Source organism: Phoxinus phoxinus, assembly GCF_949152265.1.
Source record: "Phoxinus phoxinus genome assembly, chromosome: 18".
NCBI lineage: Eukaryota > Metazoa > Chordata > Actinopteri > Cypriniformes > Leuciscidae > Phoxinus > Phoxinus phoxinus.
The window spans coordinates 3,840,042-3,864,120 of NC_136893.1; the positions used below are offsets into that span (position 1 = coordinate 3,840,042).

At 38.9% G+C, this 24,079-nt stretch overlaps 1 protein-coding gene across 6 annotated transcripts in view; it reads left to right on the forward strand.

Annotated features, from left to right (window-relative positions):
- Positions 1-24,079, forward strand: part of dlgap4a (discs, large homolog-associated protein 4a) — a 166,525-nt gene that overhangs the window by 111,583 nt on the left and 30,863 nt on the right. For 2 of the 6 annotated variants that reach the window (XM_079588678.1, XM_079588681.1), the window contains exons 1-7: positions 5,217-5,368; positions 7,170-7,534; positions 9,496-10,341; positions 11,825-12,063; positions 15,874-16,030; positions 18,368-18,400; positions 19,953-20,163. In XM_079588678.1, coding sequence (XP_079444804.1) covers positions 7,241-7,534; positions 9,496-10,341; positions 11,825-12,063; positions 15,874-16,030; positions 18,368-18,400; positions 19,953-20,163 — 1,780 coding nt within the window. In that variant the 5' untranslated portion in view covers positions 5,217-5,368; positions 7,170-7,240. Of the gene's footprint in view, positions 1-5,162; positions 5,369-7,169; positions 7,535-9,495; positions 10,342-11,824; positions 12,064-15,873; positions 16,031-18,367; positions 18,401-19,952; positions 20,164-24,079 lie in introns of those variants that run through there. The other 4 variants (XM_079588679.1, XM_079588682.1, XM_079588680.1 and 1 more) reach the window with 4 other exon arrangements.

Below are 24,079 nucleotides of genomic sequence, written 5' to 3' on the forward strand. Positions count from 1 at the left end.
AAGGAAAGACGGAGTACATCCTGTTCAGCCCTGACTCACCCAATAGTTCTTTCAGTTTTGGTCCTCTTACACCTCAGTTTGCACCCACTGTGCGTAACTTGGGTGTTATTTTTGACAAAAATTTGCAGTACGACAAACAGATTAGTGCAGTTGTTAAGGCGAGCTTTTACCAGCTAAGGCTTCTCAGTAAGGTCAAACCATTCTTGTCCCGAGCTGACCTTGAAAAAGTCATTGATGCCTTTATCAGCTCGAGGATAGACTACTGTAATGCCCTCTACACTGGACTTAATCAATCACTTCTTAATCGGCTTCAACTGGTTCAAAACGCGGCAGCACGTCTCCTCACCAACACCTGCAAACGCTCGCACATCACCCCCGTCCTCCGCTCGCTTCACTGGCTCCCAATACGGTTTAGGGTGGAGTATAAGGTCCTGCTGTTCGTGTTCAAGGCCATCAATGGTCTGGCCCCGGTCTACCTCGCCGATTTAGTAACGGTCTATCATCCATCCAGAACTCTCCGCTCATCTGAACATATCTCTCTGGTCATTCCAAAATTTAAATATAAAAAGTTTGGAGGCCGGTCATTTGCTGTCCAGGGCCCTAATCTGTGGAACGCTTTACCAACACTTCTTCGAAGCATCACCGTGTTGAGTGTTTTTAAATCGCAGTTGAAAACTCATCTGTTCAGACAAGCTTTTAACACGTAACCTCCGACTCTGGCTAATATTTGTGTTTTGTTTTGTTTTGTTTTTCCCGTTTTTATGTTGTCTATTGATGGAAAGCGCCTTGTGCACCTTTTGGCTGTTGTAAGGCGCTATAAAAATAAAATTTGATTGATTGATTGATTGCATTATGAAGTACCGTGCAGTGCAGCCGGGGCAGTGCCAAGCGCCTTTCTCTGATCTCCTTGTCCGTCTCAGCTGGTTTCAGTCACGTGACAAGGTCTGAACGTAAACGCGTTGAGGTAGGCTAGTGCTTTTTGTCCCTCTCTGCTATTATAGTTTTTCAAAATGGCGGAACGACATGGAAGCCTCCGTGGACTTACCCGTCCCATGTAAATAAAGATAAGAAATTCTTCGCTTACGAGGATAAGTCAGATCATTGGCTGAGGTCATTTTACACCAATGAGGACATATTTATGAATATAGACATTGATTTTAGCTAATAAAATACTTAAAAAACTACACAGTGTACCTTTAATCGAAATGGTACGAAACTTTTGACATTTGCTGTGTGAATCAACACACACACACACACACACACACACACATTTCATCTAGTGGAAGCTAAATCTTACTGAAAGCTCATTTTTGGAGATATAATTTGTAAAGCAACTTGTTCAGATTTATGGCTTTGGTTTTCTCACAGTTTTAGAGTAAAACATGTTTTGGAAAATACATTTTTATTCATAATAAATTAATTTATGTGATAATAAACAAACTTCTTTTAAAACCTTTTATTTTCTATACTTTTTATAAACTTTTTTCACTTCAGCAATAATCTGCCAAGTGTTTTCTTCAAAAATAAGTCTGTGCTTCAAAGCATTCAATATTTACGACAGTTTAAGAGCCAGATTTAGCTTGCGTCAGTGCAATCCCCTCTTTTGGCGTTAAAAACTACTGTCAGGATTTACTAAAGACATGCATTGAAAAATGTGCGACGAAAGTCTCCCTAAGTCAGTAACTTCACCAAGACATAATGACAATTATAACAGAAATATGAAAGCAAAAGTGAACTTTAGCTTTATATATAAGCAGTGTCTATCAGGACCCATAAGCCGGGTCGGTATCACTGAAGGAAATTATCTCAGTTCATCGTTCATTGCTCTTTCATATCTCAGCCTTTTGAAACTCTCATCATCCGCTTATGGCAATAATAAGCACTGATCTGGAAACAGTTCGCTCTGCAGACTCGGCTCTTCCTCGTTAGAATAAGCCGAGGAGTCTTAGCCGCCCTGGATCAGTCATTATCTTACAGCCCTGTTCGTAACGTCTATCATTTCCCTGGCTCCTATTTAGTTTGTTAAACGCAGCCATAGATCCATCAAAGGCCCGTTAATGACTTTCTAAACCTGACAGGTCCATGTAAGGTTTTAATCATCTCCAGAGGGGATAACTGCTTTAAATGACCGCCCGCAGATGGTCCATCTTAGTTTCGCACATCATTTGCTTCCTGCCACGGTCACAGGCACAACATTTTAATGAGCTTTCGCATGTGCAGTGATTCTTCTGTCAGATTCATCCATCATTCGCTGCGCAGGGGGCGGGCCAGAGGTGGAGTGGGTGTGGCCTGTGGGGCTGAAGGGGGAGGAGTTACGTGATTGGACCCTAGGTGTGCTGGAGGTCATGTTTTGACTGTGTGTGTGTGTGTGTGTGTGTGTGTGTGTGTGTGTGTGTGTGTGTGTGTGTGTGTGTGTGTGTGTGTGTGTGTGTGTGTGTGTGTGTGTGTGTGTGTGTGTGTGTAAAAAGCATATTTCTCTATTTGACAGCCCTTTAAAAGTAGCCATGGTAAGTGTTATTTGTGTTAAGTGTTAAATGTTATTTTTTGCAGCCAACAGATAAAATTATATATTATATTGATAACACTTTATAATAAGGTTCCATTAGTTAACAAGAGCTGACAATGAAAAATACTTTTAAAGCATTTATTAATATTTGTTAATTGTTAATGGAGATTACATGAACTAACTTTGAACAGTTGTCATTTTTATTATTTTTTATATATTACCAAATATTAATAAAATACTGTAACTAATGTATTGCTCAAATGCAATGTACAACTGAACTGTATTGTTAGTTCATGTAAATGCATTAACTAATAATGGGACCTTATAAAGTAATTTTTATATTATCAAATACTTTATAGAAGATATATTTATAGAAACTTTTATTGTATTGCAATGACACTAAAATAACACTATTAAGTATTTATTATTTCTAAAGAAACACGAGAATGTATAAAAGGCTCCATTACCTTGTATCTTACGTTATGGCCCCGTAAAAGCAGTTTTTGTAAAAATAGGCTAGCGATTGTGTCATAACAACTCGACTCTCTGTCGCACAGTCGAGAAATTACCGTATAGACCGGCGGAGAAGCTCGCAGGCGATCGGGGGGACGTGGAGGCATAAAGTCCGATAAAGTCAAAGGAGAAGCCCACAGAGAGTGATAAAGTCCTGCTGCTCAAGTGTGTTTCCATCCAACGGCTTTAAAGTGAATAAAAACCTGTGCATAATGACGTCACATGCTGTTTTGCGATCAAATCATTTTAAGGTGTTTCCATTCATTTTCGCACTGAATCGCACAACATTCAAGCCAACAATTGCGAACAAAGTTTTGCCAGACAAAATGCTGTTCATTATGTATTCGGCAAATAACGTTTCCATCAGCGTTTATCGCATAAGCCGTATATCGATCAAGATAAAATCCGATGAGAACGAACGTATTTCATTTAAGTCAATATTCATGAAATTCAATCGAATTTTACTGTTTCCATAAGGCATTTTTCATTCGATATCACTTAATTCGGATAAAAACGTGTGGATGGAAACATAGTCTGTGCTTAAACTACCTCCTGAAGTCGTTTGAGTCATCAGATTTAAATCCGTCACGAAAGTCTTTCGGATGTGTTTATACCTGTTCTTTTTACAATCGGATGGCTATTGGATCAGAGAAAACACATGAAGTGACCAGATGTAAATAGTGCTATTTTGTATACTGCAAAACCTTAACAAATGGAGTAAGGTCATCTGGATTTTATGCATACAGAAAATGTGCATAACTGTGCACAATACAAACTACTGCAGAATTATTCCTAGCCTATTGTAGTAGCCTATGCTGTCTGACAGTCTTCCTCAGTAGTTGTTCATGACATCTGTGTTTGCAGTCAGGTGCTGTGTTCGGGATAAAGAGGAGCGCTGGGATGGTGATCACTGAGGCTGTCATCTCGGTGTGATCTGAGGAAGGAAGGACGTCCTGCTGGCATGTGTCCTTGCTTTAAATTCAGGTTTAGGGGCTCAGTGTTGTGAGGCTTTTCTAAGAGATAAACCCGACTGAATTTGTTTAGATGAAACACAAAGGTGATTATGATTAGGTTTTGGTGTTTCGGTTTCATTCACATGCATTGGAGGGCATTAGTGCCCGCCCACTTTTTTAGAGATGTTGGTTCTGCATTTTTTCCATTCATTTCTCACATAGGGATTTTTTAAAAGTCTTTGTGCATTATAAGCCATGAACCAAGCCAACCAGCTACGAGGAGAATCATAACATTACAAACTTTGATTTGAAGCAAAAACGTATTTGAAAATTGGACAAAAATACAAAGGTAGGCCTACTTAGTGAAGGAAAGAACTACAATCCCATGAAGCATTGCAAACAGCATAATCAAATTAAAAACAACTGAGAAATATAAAACAAGTATCGAAGTTTATAATTCGAATAGGGAGCTCATGATTAGTGGATGAAAAAACTAAAATGTTAAATTTGATGTAGATGCTGGTATTTATGGTATTTGCTGGTATTTATCAAAAAGAAATGGGAAATTCTGATTGCTTGTGTAAATCTATGGGATTTTTATAACAGTTTAACAGGCTACATAAATAAAAAAATATAAATATCAGTTGTCACTCTATGTCTGCCAATAATATGTCTTAGAAAGATGATATTTAAATGCTATTGATGATATTCAAAGCTGTTGTTTTAAAACATATAATCCAATGCAATGCAATAATGATGATTGACAGATGAACAAATAAACCTTCCTTAAAAGCCTGATGATTATATTTGATGCTCACATTTCAACATAGTTTGTCTAAAAAAGAAGTAAGCCTAGTTTAAACCCCAAATGACATGATGGTTAGTGTGTATAGTGATTGCATTTTTATTTTAACAGACGATGGTCGCTGGAGTGACTGACTTTTCCTCATTGTAGTTTCACATTATCCACACAAAACACGTCTCACCGCATGCAATTTCTGTTTTTACTTTCAGCCTGGCATCAGAAGCCCAGTTGGTGGCTCTCAAATTGTGCAAAAATGACAGTCAAGTAACTATACTTTTTGTCCTGGCAAACGTGTGTAGCGCGTGTCTCGGGCCGAGCGCGGGAAAGTGCAGCTGTGGGCTGAATGCTAATGAAGTGTTCAGGCATGACTCATCGACTGCGGAGTGCAGAAATGACAGATGAAAACAGCGATGTTTAGCATGCTGGCGTTTTTGTGAATGGCGCTCCGTCGGTTCAGTCTCGTGCGATTCGGCTCCCGACGAGCGCGTGACTCACATTCAGCTCGAGATGAATGAATGTCGAAGGGAAGAGTGACTCGCACACAACGAGGGCGCTAGTTTCATGAATATTGTGCTGCAAAACGTATTGAATGTGAGCATGAGATTCTTTGATTTGAAAAGAATTTGGATGCATAAAAACCTTGACAATTTTTGTATGCAGTATAGTGCCATTTACTGTGTTCTGTTTTGAAATATTGAAGATGTGCTCTCTTTGAGCTTCTTAAGTCTCGCATAGGCAGAGTTTTGACGTGCCATAGTGCTGTGTTATATTTATAAGCATAAATAAACCCTCTGCCAAATGCATGCATGTTTAAAAAGTGTGCTTGACTGCATGACACAGCTGGATATGTGCCCTGTGTAATGCTCATCTCCATTTGATCATCATGATGAATCACTGCACACACACTACCGTTCAAAAGTTTTGGATTGGTAAGATTTAGGGTGTTAATGTTTCTAAAAAAAAGTATTCTGCTCCCCAAGGATGCTTTTATTGGAACAGTTTATTAGGAAATATCACTACAAGTGTCCCTTTGCTATTTTAAAGGTTCTTAATTTTGTTTTGGAGTCTCCTACAACAGGTTTATTACTGCATCCAATGTAAAACAATCAATAATAATAATAATTTTCTCATAATATACTTTGCAGCATCAGTTCTTTTCTCGCAGTGTATGAAATCGAATCGATCAAGGATTCGGTCTCTCTAAACCCCACCTTTCTGCAAGCTTCTTCTGTTCTGATTGGTCACATGACCCAGTCTGTTGTGATTGATCGACTCTGCTCTGATTGGTCAGACGGCTCAGTCTGTTGTGATTGGTCTACTCTGCTCTGATTGGTCAGATGGCCCTGTCTGTTGTGATTGATCTACTGGTCTGATTGGTCACATGCACTCTAAAAAATGCTGAGTTGTTTCAACCCAATTTTGGGTAAAATATGGACAAACCCAGCTGTTGGGTTAAAAATGTAATGTAAAAATGTAACCCAACGGCTGGGATTGTCCATATTTTGTCTGTTGTGATTGATCGACTCTGCTCTGATTGGTCAGACGGCTCAGTCTGTTGTGATTGGTCTACTCTGCTCTGATTGGTCAGATGGCTCAGTCTGTTGTGATTGGTCTACTCTGCTCTGATTGGTCAGATGGCTCAGTCTGTTGTGATTGGTCTACTCTGCTCTGATTGGTCAGATGGCCCAGTCTGTTGTGATTGGTCTACTCTGCTCTGATTGGTCAGATGGCCTAGTCTGTTGTGATTGGTCTACTTTGCTCTGATTGGTCAGATGGCCCAGTCTGTTGTGATTGGTCTACTCTGCTCTGATTGGTCAGATGGCCTAGTCTGTTGTGATTGGTCTACTTTGCTCTGATTGGTCAGATGGCTCAGTCTGTTGTGATTGGTCTACTCTGCTCTGATTGGTCAGATGGCCCAGTCTGTTGTGATTGGTCTACTCTGCTCTGATTGGTCAGATGGCTCAGTCTGTTGTGATTGGTCTACTCTGTTGTGATTGGTCTGATAGCCCAGTCTGTTGTGATTGGTCTACTCTGCTCTGATTGGTCAGACGGCTCAGTCTGTTGTGATTGGTCTACTTTGCTCTGATTGGTCAAACGGCTCAGTCTGTTGTGATTGGTCTACTCTGCTCTGATTGGTCAGACCGCTCAGTCTGTTGTGATTGGTCTACTCTGCTCTGATTGGTCAGACCGCTCAGTCTGTTGTGATTGGATCGCTTAATGCATGTGTCGGAAACAAAATGACCATGACCATATATGAATTTCAGCTTCACTTGATACACAGTGATATGAAAAGTAACAATGCATTTTTTACTCTCAGCATGTTCCCATTACAAACAAATCCATTGAAACTGAGACTGACTTCATGTGTGTGTTTGCGCTCTCTGTCCTCTAGGGGTCGCCCTCCAGGGCCGTAGTCTCTCTTCACCTGGGAGCATGTTCTAGGACGGACCCTGCACAGCAACCATGAAAAGCTTAGGGGCCAACCGTAGCCGACATCTGTCAGACAGCTGTGACCCCACCGCGGGCCCCCAGGAGCCCTTGTGTCCCTTGGCCCCGGACCCCCACGCCGCCTTCTTCCTAAGCCCCACCGTCAACCATTATGGCACTCTGGATCCTCACCTCCATCATTTTCCCGTTTCCCCCCCGACGACCCTGCAGTCGGACTGCATGTTGCCTCTAAACAACCAGCTGACCAACAGCAGCACTTTCCCACGCCTGCACTACAGCAACCAGCCGGAGCAGAGCGACTACATGCAGGTACTTATATTTACATATATTTTTTACCTATGTTCTTAGTTCTGTCAGGACCACTATTGTCAAATACGATTGACAATTAGCATACAGCTTGGATTGGCGGTGTGGTTCTGTTCTGGGCGAGAACTCCCTGTGCATCCATGCAGCCTAGCATTGATAAGAGCAGCAATAACCCCCCGTAGGGTAACAGAACAGAACCAACATAAATGTATTGCAGATATCATAAATTCAAGATTTTAAAGTACAACATAATTTGATGATTCAAGGGGAATCAGAATGGCAAATCCTGACTGACGATAGGTGGAGCTGGGGATGGAGGAGGGTAACAGCTCCTGATAATACTGAAGGAGCTTATATATGTATACGGTGATATCTGTTGTAACATTATAAATGCCTTCACTGTCACTTTTGATCAGTTTAATGCATCCTTGCTGAATAAAAGTGTTAATAAAAAAAATAAAAAAACGTTCTGACCCCAAACTTTCGATCGTTTGCATATCACATTTTATATTTATTAACTATATAAAAATAGATTTTCTTGATACAATAACATGTATTTTTTAAATACATGCATCACACACAACAAATTGAAAGATTGAATAAGTTTAATTCATGCATTAATAATCATTCATCTTGTCCATAATTTGATGTATTATCATTGCAGTTTAAATGCAAAGATTGTGTGTGTGTGTGTGTGTGTGTGTGTGTGTGTGTGTGTGTGTGTGTGTGTGTGTGTGTGTGTGTGTGTGTGTGTGTGTGTGTGTGTGTGTGTGTGTGTGTGTGTGTGTGTGTGTGTGTGTGTGTGTGTGTGTTTGTTTGTTTATAGCAGGCAAGAAAAATAGTTTTATGTCAAACTAAAAATGCAATCTAATTTTTATTGATGTGTATGACCAGTAATACAGCCACTTGAAACCTGCGATAATATCCCCGTTACTGACTTTTCACAAATGTTTTGCGAAGGACAAAATAGATCTCTAGTTTCCAAGTTACAATAATTGTAGTATTACAAACAGTTTACAAATGTCCAATTTTGAACCCACACTTGACTTATTCATTCATTCATTTCTCTTTTATTCTTTTCATGAAAATGCACTTAAATGTCTAGTTCAGAGGTGCAAAACTTTTTCCAGAGTGATGATCTTGATGACCCTCGGGTGCTCTTCGAAAAATGTTACATTTGTTTTGTTATTTTTTATTTTACCCTATCGGAATGGTACGGAACCTGGTAAAGGTTTTGGCACTTGATATTTGAACACACAAAAAAAATCATAGATATGATTTGGACAGGTTAAATCAAATTGTATTGTCATACAAAAATGACAATGGGCGACGAATTTCATCTGGTGAAATCTTTTGGTACTGCGGCCAAACAAAATCTTACTGAAAGATATCAGGCTCAAATTTTCACCACAACTTTAGATTTATGACTTTGATTTTCTCATAATTTTGGAGTAAAACATGTTTTTGAAAATATATATTTCATATAATTAAATAAAAATGAAAATAGTATTTTTTCACATTTTTTATATAATAAAGGTTAAATTCTGTAACTTTTTAAAGTTAAGTTTTCAAATCTTTTTTTCACTTCAGCAATAATCTGCCACGTGTCATCTTTAAAAGGAGATCAAACTTAAGTCTGTGCTCTAAAGCATTCAATATTACGACAGTTTAAGTTGAAAATGAAATTGAACAAAAAGTGAATAAAAGGATTATAAATACAGCGTAAATATAATTAAGTACAATAAAATCCCCTAAAAAATACAAAATATTAAATAAAAAACATTTTCCAACTAAAATATAGTGCATCCATTTAATTGAAATTAAAAAAACGATCACTTTTGACCTACACGCGAAGTGCACCAAAGGGTTAATTAGGATTGAAGCAAAACTGAGTTTTGCATCCCTGGTCTAGAACATCTGCATAATTTAATGTAATTTTGTGATGATATGGTTCGTCTCCTCAGGGTTGTATGGCTCAGACAGGCAGTCGCTCCGGCACCCTCACGTCCTCCATGTCCATGGGTTTGGGCTTGGGACTGGGCGCTCCCGCCATGATCAGCAGCGGCACGGCCACCATCTCCTCCGCGGCCGCCGCCAAGATGAACCGGCTCCCGGCAAACCTTCTGGACCAGCTGGAGCGCCACCTACCGCTACAGCGTGACGGGTTTAGCACGTTACAGTTCCACCGGCGCAGCCGCGGCCAAAAGCCGCGCAGCGAGAGTCCCAGCCGCATCCGAAACCTGGTCCAATCCGTCCAGAAACTCTTCGCCAAATCGCAATCCCTGGAGGGATCGGCGGTTAAAGGAAGCATAACCGCTGGCGACACGGCTAAAACGACCCGGCGAAGCAAAAGCAAAGACCGCGCTAAGACAGAAGGCACCAAACGGCGTCCGCGGCCCAATCTCTCAGGCTTCTGGAGCTCAGATGACGGTTTAGAGGACGATCCACCGACTCAACCCGCCGCCGGGCCGCTAGCGGTGGCGTATCGAAACCCTTTGAGCATGATGACGCTGGGAAGAGCCGTGTCGGACAGTCAAGCGCCACCCAGACTGAATCCGCAGGGCTACAACACCATCGCTGCGCACACACTCAAATCCTCCAAGAGCAGCGGAGACCTCAAGCCTCAGGTCAGCCTGCCCGGCGGGGGCCCGGCGGGGGACAGCGTGCTGGTGAAGAGAGGCTCCTGGTCAACGCTGACCCTCAGTCAGGCCCGACAGGTGCTTCAGAAGGGCTCCGCAACCATCAACCAGACCCTGCTCAAGTCCAAGTCCTGCCACGGACAGGAGATGATGACCTGCAACTTCCTACAGGTGACGAAAGAAAGACAGTTGAAGTCTGGCTGTAGTCAATCATTTTATCCCTTAAAACTCATCTTTGGTTAAATTACATATTTAAAAGATAAAAAAATAAATAAAAAAATCATGCCTTAAAATGGCTTGAATGTAACTAACCTCATTTAGTATACGCGGTTCTATGAATATGCAAATGAGTCCCGCCTCCACTCACTCGCTCAGCTCAGAGATCCACTGGTTGACGATCACACGTTGATCTGATTGGTTACAAGGTAGTTTGTGACGTTAGAAACACCAGCGATTAAATTACATTTTAACGATATACTTACAAATATTTGCATAATAATAAATACATATATTTGAACAATATTTTGTGGTCGTTTTGAATGGCATTTTTAAAACAGAACGTACTGTATATGTGTGTGATAAGTGCAATAATAATAAATAAAAATATTTTTATAATAATACATATTTATTAGAATATGTATATTATAAATATAAATATGTATATATATATACATAAATGTTTAACTAGTATTATAGTTTATATATAACAATAATATTTGAACAATAATTGAACATATGAATGTGTTTTTTTCAACATAACACTTGAAACACCATTCATATGTTCAATTATTGTTCAAATATTATTGTTATATATAAACTATAATACTAGTTAAACATTTATGTATATATATATACATATTTATATTTATAATATACATATTCTAATAAATATGTATTATTATAAAAATATTTTTATTTATTATTATTGCACTTATCACACACATATACAGTACGTTCTGTTTTAAAAATGCCATTCAAAACGACCACAAATTATTGTTCAAATTTATATATATATATATACAATATTAAAATAAATGTACCTTTTTTGTTCATATTAATACATATTATTAATACGTATATAAATATTTGTATTTGTTGTTACTATTGCACTTCTGTATATTGATTATCATACAAATATTTTTAAATATTTAAAACTCTGCTTAAATAATAATAATATATTTTTGCAAATTGGATTTTTTTATGCATAAAATAAGAAAAAAAATCGTGTTTTTTTCAACATAACACTTGAAACACCGATTTTTTTTCTTATTTTATGCATAAAAAAATCCAATTTGCAAAAATATATTATTATTATTTAAGCAGAGTTTTAAATATTTAAAAATATTTGTATGATAATCAATATACAGAAGTGCAATAGTAACAACAAATACAAATATTTATATACGTATTAATAATATGTATTAATATGAACAAAAAAGGTACATTTATTTTAATATTGTATATATATATATATAAATTTGAACAATAATTTGTTGTCATTCTGAATGACATTTCAACAGTAAAACCAAAACATAAAACCTACATGAATGAAAATAACTTGTCACATGCATTTTACGCTTTATTTCAGAAAGTTTAAGCTGAGATCTTTGACCCAGATGCATTGTGGGTATTGTAACAGTGAGTGTTTTGGCAGGTGCCTGGAGGAGAGTGGAGCGGGACGCTGGGTAAAGCAGGGGCCGCGGGCGAGATCCCGTGCAGACGCATGCGCAGCGGCAGTTACGTTAAAGCCATGGGGGACGTGGAGGACAGCGAGGACTCGGACGGACCGCCTTCACCCAAACCCTCGCCCAAGACCGCAGCTCGACGCCAGAGTTACCTGAAGGCCACCCAGCAGTCCCTCGGCGAGCAGCAGCCGCCGCTACCGCCCCGCAAGTGAGTCCACAACGTCGCACACTCAATGCAGTTAAATCCAGACAAACAGACACAAGCCTCCACATGCATACATGATGACTTTAAATGTGACTCTAGATAGATAGATAGATAGATAGATAGACAGACAGACAGACAGACAGACAGACAGACAGACAGACAGACAGACAGACAGACAGATAGATAGACAGACAGACAGACAGACAGACAGACAGACAGACAGACAGACAGACAGACAGACAGACAGATAGATAGATAGACAGACAGACAGACAGACAGACAGACAGACAGACAGACAGACAGACAGACAGAGATAGATAGATAGATAGATAGATAGACAGACAGACAGACAGACAGACAGACAGACAGACAGACAGACAGACAGACAGACAGACAGACAGACAGACAGACATAGATAGATAGATAGATAGACAGACAGACAGACAGACATAGATAGATAGATAGATAGATAGATAGATAGATAGATAGATAGATAGACAGACAGACAGACAGACATAGATAGATAGATAGATAGACAGACAGACAGACAGACAGACAGACAGACAGACATAGATAGATAGATAGATAGATAGATAGATAGATAGATAGATAGATAGACAGACAGACAGACAGACAGACAGACAGACAGACAGACATAGATAGATAGATAGATAGATAGACAGACAGACAGACAGACAGACAGACATAGATAGATAGATAGATAGATAGATAGATAGATAGACAGACAGACAGACAGACAGACAGACATAGATAGATAGATAGATAGATAGATAGATAGACAGACAGACAGACAGACAGACAGACAGACAGACAGACAGACATAGATAGATAGATAGATAGATAGACAGACAGACAGACAGACAGACAGACATAGATAGATAGATAGATAGATAGATAGATAGACAGACAGACAGACAGACAGACAGACAGACAGACAGACAGACAGACAGACATAGATAGATAGATAGATAGATAGACAGACAGACAGACAGACAGACAGACATAGATAGATAGATAGATAGATAGATAGATAGATAGATAGATAGATAGATAGATAGACAGACAGACAGACAGACAGACAGACAGACATAGATAGATAGATAGATAGATAGATAGATAGACAGACAGACAGACATAGATAGATAGATAGATAGATAGATAGATAGACAGACAGACAGACAGACAGACAGACAGACAGACAGACAGACAGACAGACATAGATAGATAGATAGATAGATAGATAGATAGATAGATAGATAGATAGATAGATAGATAGATAGATTACATAGATATATAGATAGATAGATTTCTTTATTGTCATTGTACAATTTACATACAGTACAATGAAATTTTAGACTTCCAACATAGACAGTTAAGAATAGTTAAAGTACATATGTGACCCTGGACCACAAAAGCAGTCACATGACACACGGGTATATTTGTGGCAATAGCCAACAATGCATTGTATGGGTCAAAATTATATATTTTTCTTTTATGCCAAAAATCATTAGGATATTAAGTAAAGATCATGTTCCATGAAGATATTTTGTTAATTTCCTACCATAAATATATAAAAAATATATTTTCCAGGGTCACATATTACAATCAAAGCCCTTACTGCACGTAAAAAAAGGCCCATCACATAAGGAGCATTATTTAGTGCTTCATCTTAATCAAATCTCCTACATTGAACATTTGATCGTTGATGCTATCAGGAACATATTCACTGTGACCAGCAGATGGCAGCATGTTGATTAGTAACTATAAAGCTTCATATCTGAAGTGTGATGATTCCAAATGACTGTTCATGACTCACTTTATCCACGGTCAAGAAAAACTACAGAGGAGATCTCTTTAATATCTCGATGGTTTAGATGGTGAGATTAAATGGAGGGCAAATGTAGGTTCTTTTTGAAGTAATATCAAACCGCAAAGAGTAAAGATGCTTTCGTACAAACTTCCATTAGAAATGCCACTCACTGGATTAAACATGCACTCTGCGTAATGTTTACTGTGAACATGATGCATACTATTTCTTATAAGTATTGTAATATAGTATACACTACATATGAAGTATAGTGAACTAAGTATATACACTACGTACTACACATTATGCTTGTATTCAATTTCAAAGTAAACACAGTGGTTCTCAACCAGGGCCTCAGCAAACTTACACATGATTTAAAATAAATTACAATTACTAGAATAAATAATTTTTTTTTTTTTTTTTTTTTTACAAATATCTGTATATTATAATAATACATTCATAAATAACCAAAATAAATATGTATAGTCATATATAATGTGTATATGTACTGTATATATGTAAATTTGTATTGTAATTAATAATACATACAAATATTTGTTAGAAATATATGTTCGAATTTGAACACATATGAATTATATATGTAATATTAGTTTTTTTTATTGACATTTCAAAAGTGGTATATTGAAAAAATAATAATCAAAACATGAATAAAAAAAATTCCTTAATCATATCAAATATTTCACAGACAACTGGAAAAGTCATGCAAATTCATCGGTTAATAAAAGTTGAAACCCTAAAATTAACATTTGTGTCTTAAATATTCTGGAAACTTGATATCCCCCTATTTAGATTAAAATCAATGATTTCACGAAAAGAGAAAAGAGTAGTTTTAGACTTTGGACTGAATCATTTATGGTTAGATCTTACTTTGGGAAAAAAATCCCTGTGAAAAGCTGTGCAAAAGATGGCGTTTCTATTTACTGTCTCGCATTCTAGCGTTTGTCACGCAATAATAACACACTAACACACAGTCGAGCCAGTGTTGATGAAGCTTACAAACAGACATCAGTCTTCCATTTAACGGCCCACCCTTCCTATACACTCACTAGCAGACTGACTCCCTGTCGGTTCGGAGGGGTTTGGTCTCCTCTGCAGAGCGCCACATCAGTGCCGCACCTGCACAGGTTAGTGTTTAAGCCCCGCCTCCACCTGATCACGTGACACATTCTACCTCGATACGCTAAAAACACGTTCCCCACAAAACACCCCGATGCACGACCTGATCACGTGACACATTCTCACTCTATATGCTTAAAGGGTGAGTTCACCTAAAGATAAAAATCCTGACTTCTTCTCTCTGCTCACTATTGGCCAGCATCACACACATGACCAGCGTCGACCAATAGTGAGCCTCCGTTCTGACGTACAACCCAGAAGCGCTGCGCTGTTACACTACGTGAACTCACTCAGACACCCACACTGAAGAACATCAATAGTTGAATAATTTAGTTTGTTTGTAAGTATTCTCGTCACTTGGACTATTTTAACGATGTCTTTACTAACTTTCTGGGCCGGCAAGTTTCAATTACAATAGAAGCTTATGGAGGAGTGAGACAGCTCTCAGATTTTATCACAAATATCAGACGAAGGAAAGTCTTACAGGGTTGGAACAACATGAGGGAGAGTAATTACTGAGAGAACTTTCATTTTTGGGTGAACTAACCCTTTAAAACACACCCCGATGCACGACCTGATCACGTGACACATCCTCACGCTAAAAACACGTTCCCCACGAAACACCCGATGCACGACGTCCGGCTCCACTAGAATCCTGGCTGAATCCTCACCAAACTTTCTTTATTTTTTTATTGAGTTCCTAACGTCCTGCACCTGGCTCTCTCTCACCTCGTCTGTGACGCTACTAAAAAAATAAAGTCACGTTATTGGCTAAGTAGCATAAACAACGGTTTCCTGTAATGCATTGTGAGCGTGCACTGATGCTCTTGTGTTGGCGTTCCTCTCAGCTGTATGCCGCCTCTATGTGAGGTCTCCACCAATCGCAGCCTGGATAACCTGGACTGTCTGATGGCATCAGGGGACGCGGGCCTGCAGCACTGGGACGCTGATGGGGGGTTCGGTCAGCGCTGCTCCACGCTGGGACGAGGGTCTACCATGAGACAGGTCACAGACATCCTTTCATTTATTTCTAATTATTAATGCATCATTGTTATAATTGCTAATACTCAAAGTACATTGTAGTTATTAATACTTAGTTTAATGCACAATTAACTGGTGCACATTATCCTTAAATAAACAGAACTTAAATTGAAGGAGGAACCCAGCCCATACCTAGTGACTTGCAGCAGCACAGCAACACCCTAGCAACCATATAGCAACCCCCAGAACCCCCTAGTAACCATATAACAATCCACAGAACATCATAACAAACATATAGCAGCACCATGGCAACCCCCAGGCCAGAACACCCTAGTAACTACATTCCTGAACAAACTTGAAACCACATAGCAACACCCTAGCAACCCCTATAACACCCTAATGACCACATGGTAACACCATAGCAACCCCCAGAACCACATAGAAAACCATAGAACACCAAACATATAGCAGAACCATGGCAACATATCACATTTCCAGAACATTCTTACAGTAGCAACCCTTATAACACTCTAGTAACCACATGGTAATACCATAGCAACCCCTTGTAACATTCTAGTAACCACATACAGTAGCAAAACCACAGCAACCCCCAGAACACTCTAGGAACCACGTAAAAAAAACAAATCACCATAGCAACCCGCAGAACATCCTAATAACTACAAAGCAACTCCCTGAACAACATAGCAACACCCTAGCAACCCCTATAACACCCTAATGACCACATCGTAACATCATAGCAACCCCCAGAACCACATAGAAAACCACAGAACAGCAAACATATAGCAGAACCATGGCAACATATCATATGTACCATGGAACCATATCACTCCCAGAAAATGTTAACCCTAGCAATCCCTATAACACCCTAGTAACTACATGGTAATACCATAGCAATCCCTCGTAACATTCTAGTAGCCACATACAGTAGCAAAACCACAGCAACCCCCAGAACACCCTAGAGACCACATTAAAAAAAACAAATCACCATAGCACCCCGCAGAACATCCTAGTTACTACAAAGCAACCCCCTGAACAACATTGCAATCCCTATAACACCCTAATAACCACATGGCAACACCATAGCAACCCCTAGAACATTCTAGTAATCACATACAGTGGCAACCCCTAGAACACCCTAGCAACAATAAAAGCCTAGTAACCACATAGCAACTAAAACACCCTAACAACCTCCCACAGCAACCAAGCATCTTATCAGAGAGTTTTGCTCACACTTTCTTCAGAAGATGTAAAAGTCTACTTCTGTTTAGTCTTGTGAACCGCGCCGTTATCGCAGAGCAAACGCTGAAATGTGTCAGAGAGGTTTTGCCGCTCGCTCGACCTCAGGAACAGAGTGCTCCAGATTAAAACTGCTGTAAGACATCCTAAAGCTAGTTTAAGGAGACGTGGAGGCTGGGAAGTGGGAAGTGTTCGCCTGCATTCCCTCTCTGCATGCAGATGAAGACTTCAAGACTAGTGAAGCCAGTCGAGGGTCTGACGTGTGGATGATTTCCAAAGAGGAAAGATAATTTTTTTTTTTTTTTTGAAGATCTACTTTGCCAACCGGGATTATTGTGAAGACTGATGGACGTTTCATTGGAGAAGTTGTTTCTGAGATTGGAAGAACGCTGTCGGGAGAGTAATTGCGTGAATCAAAGGGAAAGTTTTAATTCAATGAGCTTTTTCACTTTAATTACTGCAGTTTGGTATGTTTGTCTATTTGTTTGCCTTTAATTGTCAGGTTTATTCCTGACAAACACACACACATCTGCTGTCCCCGTGGAAAGTGTCACTGCTGGAGGAACAAACCCAAACTTTCTCTTTACTCTCCGGCATCCAAACGGCTCATTCAGGCTTGAAAACTACCACTGCTTTTCCTTCGAGAGAGTTTGAACCGGGATTGTGTTTTGGTCGCGGGATAGTTCGGAAAGACTTAAAGGTCATTTGAATCACAGAAGGACTCATTGACTCTTTCTTCCTGATGGATTTGGAGAGAAAAAAGAGAGGACTATTATATTTCAGGTTTAGGACATCCTTACACTGGCAGTGCCACAATGATCAGCTTGGAAAAGCAAATATAATATAATAATTTGTGTGTCCTGCTATAGTTAAGCTAGATATTATATTATAAATTAAAATATATACATTATAAATAGTTTAATTCTTATATATATTTAACAAAATATGAATTAAAAAAATTATAATAGACAGATACAAAACATTGCAAATATTATTTTTCTACAATTTTCCCAGTTTTATGGGAGTTTTCTAAATTAGAATTTTTTTGGTGAAAATGTATCTATAAATTACCAGCATTTTATAAAGCATAGTTCTCATCCACAGACAAGGACCAGTGCAACTGTGAAAGGAATAAATGTAAGGATTCTTCTCATTTTATGCCATATTTGTTGCATAGACCTAATATAAAAACACTCGAGATTCACTAAAGCATGTAAATCTGCTGTTGGATTCAGAGCCGTTTCCTCTTCATGTTGGAAAATCAGCTTGGAAAAGCAAATCCATCTGTAAATAATTTGTGTGTCCTGTTTAGGTTAAGCAAGGCATATTATATTATTTTAAATTAAAATATATGCATTATAAATATTTAAAAACAATTATTATTATTTTATTTAAATATATTTTTAAATAATGAAAAAATAATATGAATTAAAAAATAATAATAGACAGATACAAATCATTGCACAATTTTTTTTTGTGACAATTTCCCCAGTTTTTGGGGAGTTTTCTAAATGAGAATGTTTTGGTGAAAAATTATCTAAATCACAAGTATTTTATACCAGTTCTCATCCTCAGACAAGGACCAGTGCAACTGTGAAAGGAATAAATGTAAGGATTCTTCTCATTTTATGCCATGTTTGTTGCATAGACTTAATGGTACAATATGTAATATTTGTGCATTAAAATATCCCAAAATCACAAAGCCAGTGTTTTTAAATCGTGAGAAAATTGCGATTTTAACCAAGGAAGCGGGGCGTGTGATCAGGGGTGAGCTGGAAGTCACCAGTCAATGGCATCATATCCGCGTTAGCCTCGGTTTCCGCTCGTACTGCGTGGAGTCCTGGACTAATGCGGAAGTTGTAGTTGTAGCGTCTATCAAGCAACAAACGTTAGCTTGTGTCGCGCAGTTGTTATGAACACAATTATTCTTTACCGATTGCAGCCGGTTCTGTCGACAAAGACAAGTCCCATAAACGTACAGGTCAATTTTATATATTCCAAATGCAGCATTCGGTAATAGTTATGTTTATGTAAGGAAAGTATTATTGCTTTAGTTTATTGACATTGTTTATCACGTCTGGTGTTTATGGCCATGTAAATAAATATAGCATGTGTTATACATAAAGATTAATCCGTCTTTTGGCCAATGATGTGTGTATGTTCGAATGTACTTTTACAACAATTGTTTAGAACACGTAAAACTGCGCAGCGTTATCACAACAATGAATTCGACAAATACAGTGATATGATAACCAATTTATTATTAAACCTTACTTTTCTTGCGGTTAATTCATTTGAATGAAATACAAGCATGTCATTAAATGCAACATTTATAAAAAATAGAACTTTATCTCATCCATAAACATGATTTTTCTATTCCCGTCTGACTGATTTACATCCGCGGTGGAGTTTAACATGACAGTTCCCATCATTCCACGCTCCTTCACATCGTCATAGCTACGCTGTTGCTGTTGTTTGGAATGTAGCGCCCTCTAGTGGCAGAAAATATTGCATATTGTACCTTTAATGGAAACCACTCAAGATTCACTAAAGCATGGAAATCTGCTATTGGATTTAGAGCCGTTTCCTCTTCATGACCGCTCGGCAATCCGATCCATCCTAAAGTGGCGTCCCCATCTCTCTTGCGAGGCACGCATCCTTTACGCGGTCGATTCATGTGTCCTTTCAGGTGGAGCAGGGCTACGGGGGACACGCGGCTTACGGGCAGGTGGACTCGCACACGGTGGAGGCCTTGGATCTGCCCACACCGACCTGCTTCCGGTCCCGAAGCCACAGTTACCTGAGGGCCATCCAGGCCGGCTGCTCCCAGGACGACGATACGGACTCCGACGAGACTCCGCCGATAACCTCATCCATCAGCAGCTATAACAGCGTCACCAGTGAGTATCGCACCATTGCAAACGCACCTTCAGAGAGGATCACATTCATGCACCTGCTATATACAAAGTTCTGTCATGAAACTCTAGATGGCGACGGCTGATTGGTCCTTAACTCAATCTGCTTGCAATCATATCATTAAACGGTAAAATACTGTGAAAGAAACAACGGAAAAGACATTTACGGTTAATTGGAGTGAAAATTAATAATAATATTTATCGGCTAATGAAACATAAGGGTTGTTCCGTAAAAACGAAAAGGTTGCTACTGTATTTTAATGGTAAATTACTGGGAACCACCGCTGATGTTTTGTTTATTTTTTATTTTTTTGGCGTAAATTTAAGTCCAAAGTAAGTTTGCTACCATATTTTTTACAGTAAAATACTGGCATCCAAGCTGACGTCTTGTTACCGTAAATTTCACAGGTTTTCCTTACATTGTGTTTTTTTTGCCCGTAATTTTAAGTCCCGTAAAACATAAAAGCTTGCCACCATATTTTTTACGGTAAAATACTGGCAACCACAACTGCCGGTATTTTTTTTAACAGTGTATAGGGAACAGCCGCACAGCTGATTGGTTCCTGCTGTATATCAGTAGCCAATGAGCTCGCAGCTCAGCCCTCAAATACTTGGTCAGCATTTGCAGTGCGCTTTCAGAAACCCTCCACCTTCCCCAGCTCCACCTGTACAGATCTGCTACGGGTAATTCATGTATGTTATATTGTACAGCAGCCGCATGTGTTACTTGCTCACAGCAGTGTGTCGTGTGTGTACTGGCAGTAGTGAGTCCTGTACTTGCTCTACAGCAGCAATAACAACAGCAGAAGTGTAGCAGATTTATTCAAGACCAATATCAAACCTTGTCATAATCATTACCATGCCAAACACTCCCGAGTTGTCATGACAGAATATAAACCACTCCAAAATCAAAAGAAAAAAGTGAGAAATTATGTTTTGTGTAAAGAACATCAATCCTGTTTCTATGACCGTTATCATTTTTGCACTTTTACCCATTAAATTATCATTGTTGTAATGCATCCAGACAATTTTTTGTGTTTAATTTTCATTATTTTCCATTTGGATTCTCATTTAGCGGCTCTGTAAAAAGGAAAATATACACCAGCATCATGTTTTTTATGAGATTCATAGTTTATGAATCTCATTTATAGTCATTAATCCCAAACTGTATTTTCTTAAGACAAAAAAGTATATCTGAGACATAAAATAAGTGGTGAATTATATACACTGGTTCAAAATATATATTTTTTATATTTTTTTTCCACAAAATATGAAGCAGCACAACTGTTTTCAACATTGATTATTATCATAAATGTTTCTTGAGTAGCAAATCGTCATATTATACTGATTTATGAAGCATCATGTGACTATGAAGACTGGAGTAATGATGCAAATAAATTACATTTTACAATATATTCACATAGAAAATTGTATTAATATTTCACAATATTACTGTATTTCAGATCACATAAACACAGCCTTGGTGAGCAGAAGAGTCTCTTTCAGAAACATTAATAAATCTTAGCAATCCCACTTCTGAATGCTAGTGTGTGTTGTACGCCTGTGGTTTATGACTGTGGACCTGATCGATTTGGTCTTGTTTACTGCATTTAAAACATTTTATGACATGAAAAACGGATAAAGGCCAGTGAACGAATGATGCATGTGACAATATAATCACTGAACACCTGAAAGTAATGATGGCAAACAACGAAATGTGACCTGGTTGTCGACTATCACAGGGATAGCGCTGAATTTGCATGTGCATATAAAACAGAAACCATAAGCTTTGATAATGTAGACAAAGTTCACGACAGGCAATATAAAAACTTCATGATAAGCACAGGCCTCATGGACTTTTCGATTATCATGATGTCATTTTATTGCCTCCAAAGTTGATGTCAGTGCAACCAAACAAGGCCTGTTTTTCTTTCACAGTAATAAAGACCATAGTGTGAAGTCGGATCGCTTTTCCTTTGAGAGGTCGGCATGTGGGCAAGTCCAGACAGATGATCTGGAAACATGGTGTGAGAGTCAAAACAGCCGTAGACCATGAAGACTGTCTCATGATGGTCCTCTTAAAGGAACACTCCACTTCTTTTTTTGGAAATAGGCTCATTTTCCAACTCCCCTAGAGTTAAAGGGATAGTTCACTTTGAAATAAAATGTTGGTATGTTTTAGCTTACCTGAAGTGCATCCAAGATGTAGGTGTCTTTGTCTCCGCAGTAGTTTCAATTTTGATATTTTTAGGTCAAACCGTTCTTGTCTGTCAGTCATATAATGCAGGTATATAGGCACTGTCTCTAATAGCATGCAGAGAAAAGTCCAAATTAAAAAATTCCCCATCGTAAGTGCACATTGATGGCCTAAGACACGAAACAAGCGGTTTGTGTGATAAAACGAACAGTATTTATATAGTTTTTATCTCTTATACACAACCACGTCCAAGTCCAAGTGATCCGTTTACGTAGCTGCGTAAGCGCCGGAATGCTCCGGAAGTGATCTCCCGGATGAGTTCGCGCGAGCTTACGTAAATGTGTTTTTTTTACATCGGTTTAAACATCCCGGATAAGCGCAAACTAGTACCATTTCTATTAGCCGTCCTACCTACAATCTGTTCTGTGCATAGGTTCTGGTGTAAACAATGAGTGACGTACACGCGCGAGAGATCACTCTACGGCGCTTACGCAGCTACGTAAACAGATCACTTGGACTTGGACGTCGTTGTGTAAAAGAGATAAAAACTATATAAATACTGTTCGTTTTATCACACAAACCGCTTGTTTCGTGTCTTAGGCCATCAATGTGCACTTACGATGGGGAATTTTTTAATTTGGACTTTTCTCTGCATGCTATTAGAGACAGTGCCTATATACCTGCATTATATGACTGACAGACAAGAACGGTTTGACCTAAAAATATCAAAATTGAAACTACTGCGGAGACAAAGACACCTACATCTTGGATGCACTTCAGGTAAGCTAAAACATACCAAAATTTAATTTAAAAGTGAACTATCCCTTTAAACAGTTGAGTTTTACAGTTTTCGAATTCATTCAGCCGATCTCTGGGTAGCACTTTTAGCATAGCTTAGCATAGATCATTGAAGCTGATTAGACCGTTAGCATCTCTCTTAAAAAAGAGTTTCGATATTTTTCCTATTTAAAACTTGACTCTTCTGTAGTTACATCGTGTACTAAGACCGACAGAAAATTAAAAGTTGTGATTTTCTAGGCCAATATGACTAGGAACTATACTCTCATTCCTGCGTAATAACAGAGACAATTTATATAAGAGACATGCCACTTCCTCAATCCTCAATACAACTATATAAGGAAAACCCGTAACGGCAAAGATGGCGGTTGTATGCACATGTCCCGCCCCTCCCGCTGGAAAGCCAATCATCTGCTTTTAACAGTCAAGCCGGGAAACATTTAAGCCTATCGTCTGGTTCCACTGACGCATGCGCACAGTTGAGGTTTTGCCTGTTGGTGTCGTGAACCCTTGCGCATGCGTAGTAAAAGTATAACCTGTGGGGAAAAAGGCGTTTTAAACCTTATTTTGGGGCAAAGTCATCAAACTTTTTCATCGATTTTTATCATATTTTACTGCTGTTTCTATACATGCAGTTGTTATGTCCCGGTGACCAGTGAAAGTACAGTTCTGCCCATTCATTTAGATAGGAGCCTGGTCTTGTTAGTCCGAAATAGCTGCCCGGAGGCGTTGCCAAGATGGCAGCCGAGTGGCACGACTTGCCTAAAAGGACTTTGGTAATAATCAAGGAACTGCTGCCGTGCCAGCAGGCGCAATGATATTACGCACCGCCTGAAAATAGTCCCCAGCTCGGTAAGTGACTGGAAATTATGTGCGTAATATCATCGCTGCTGGTACGGCAGCAGT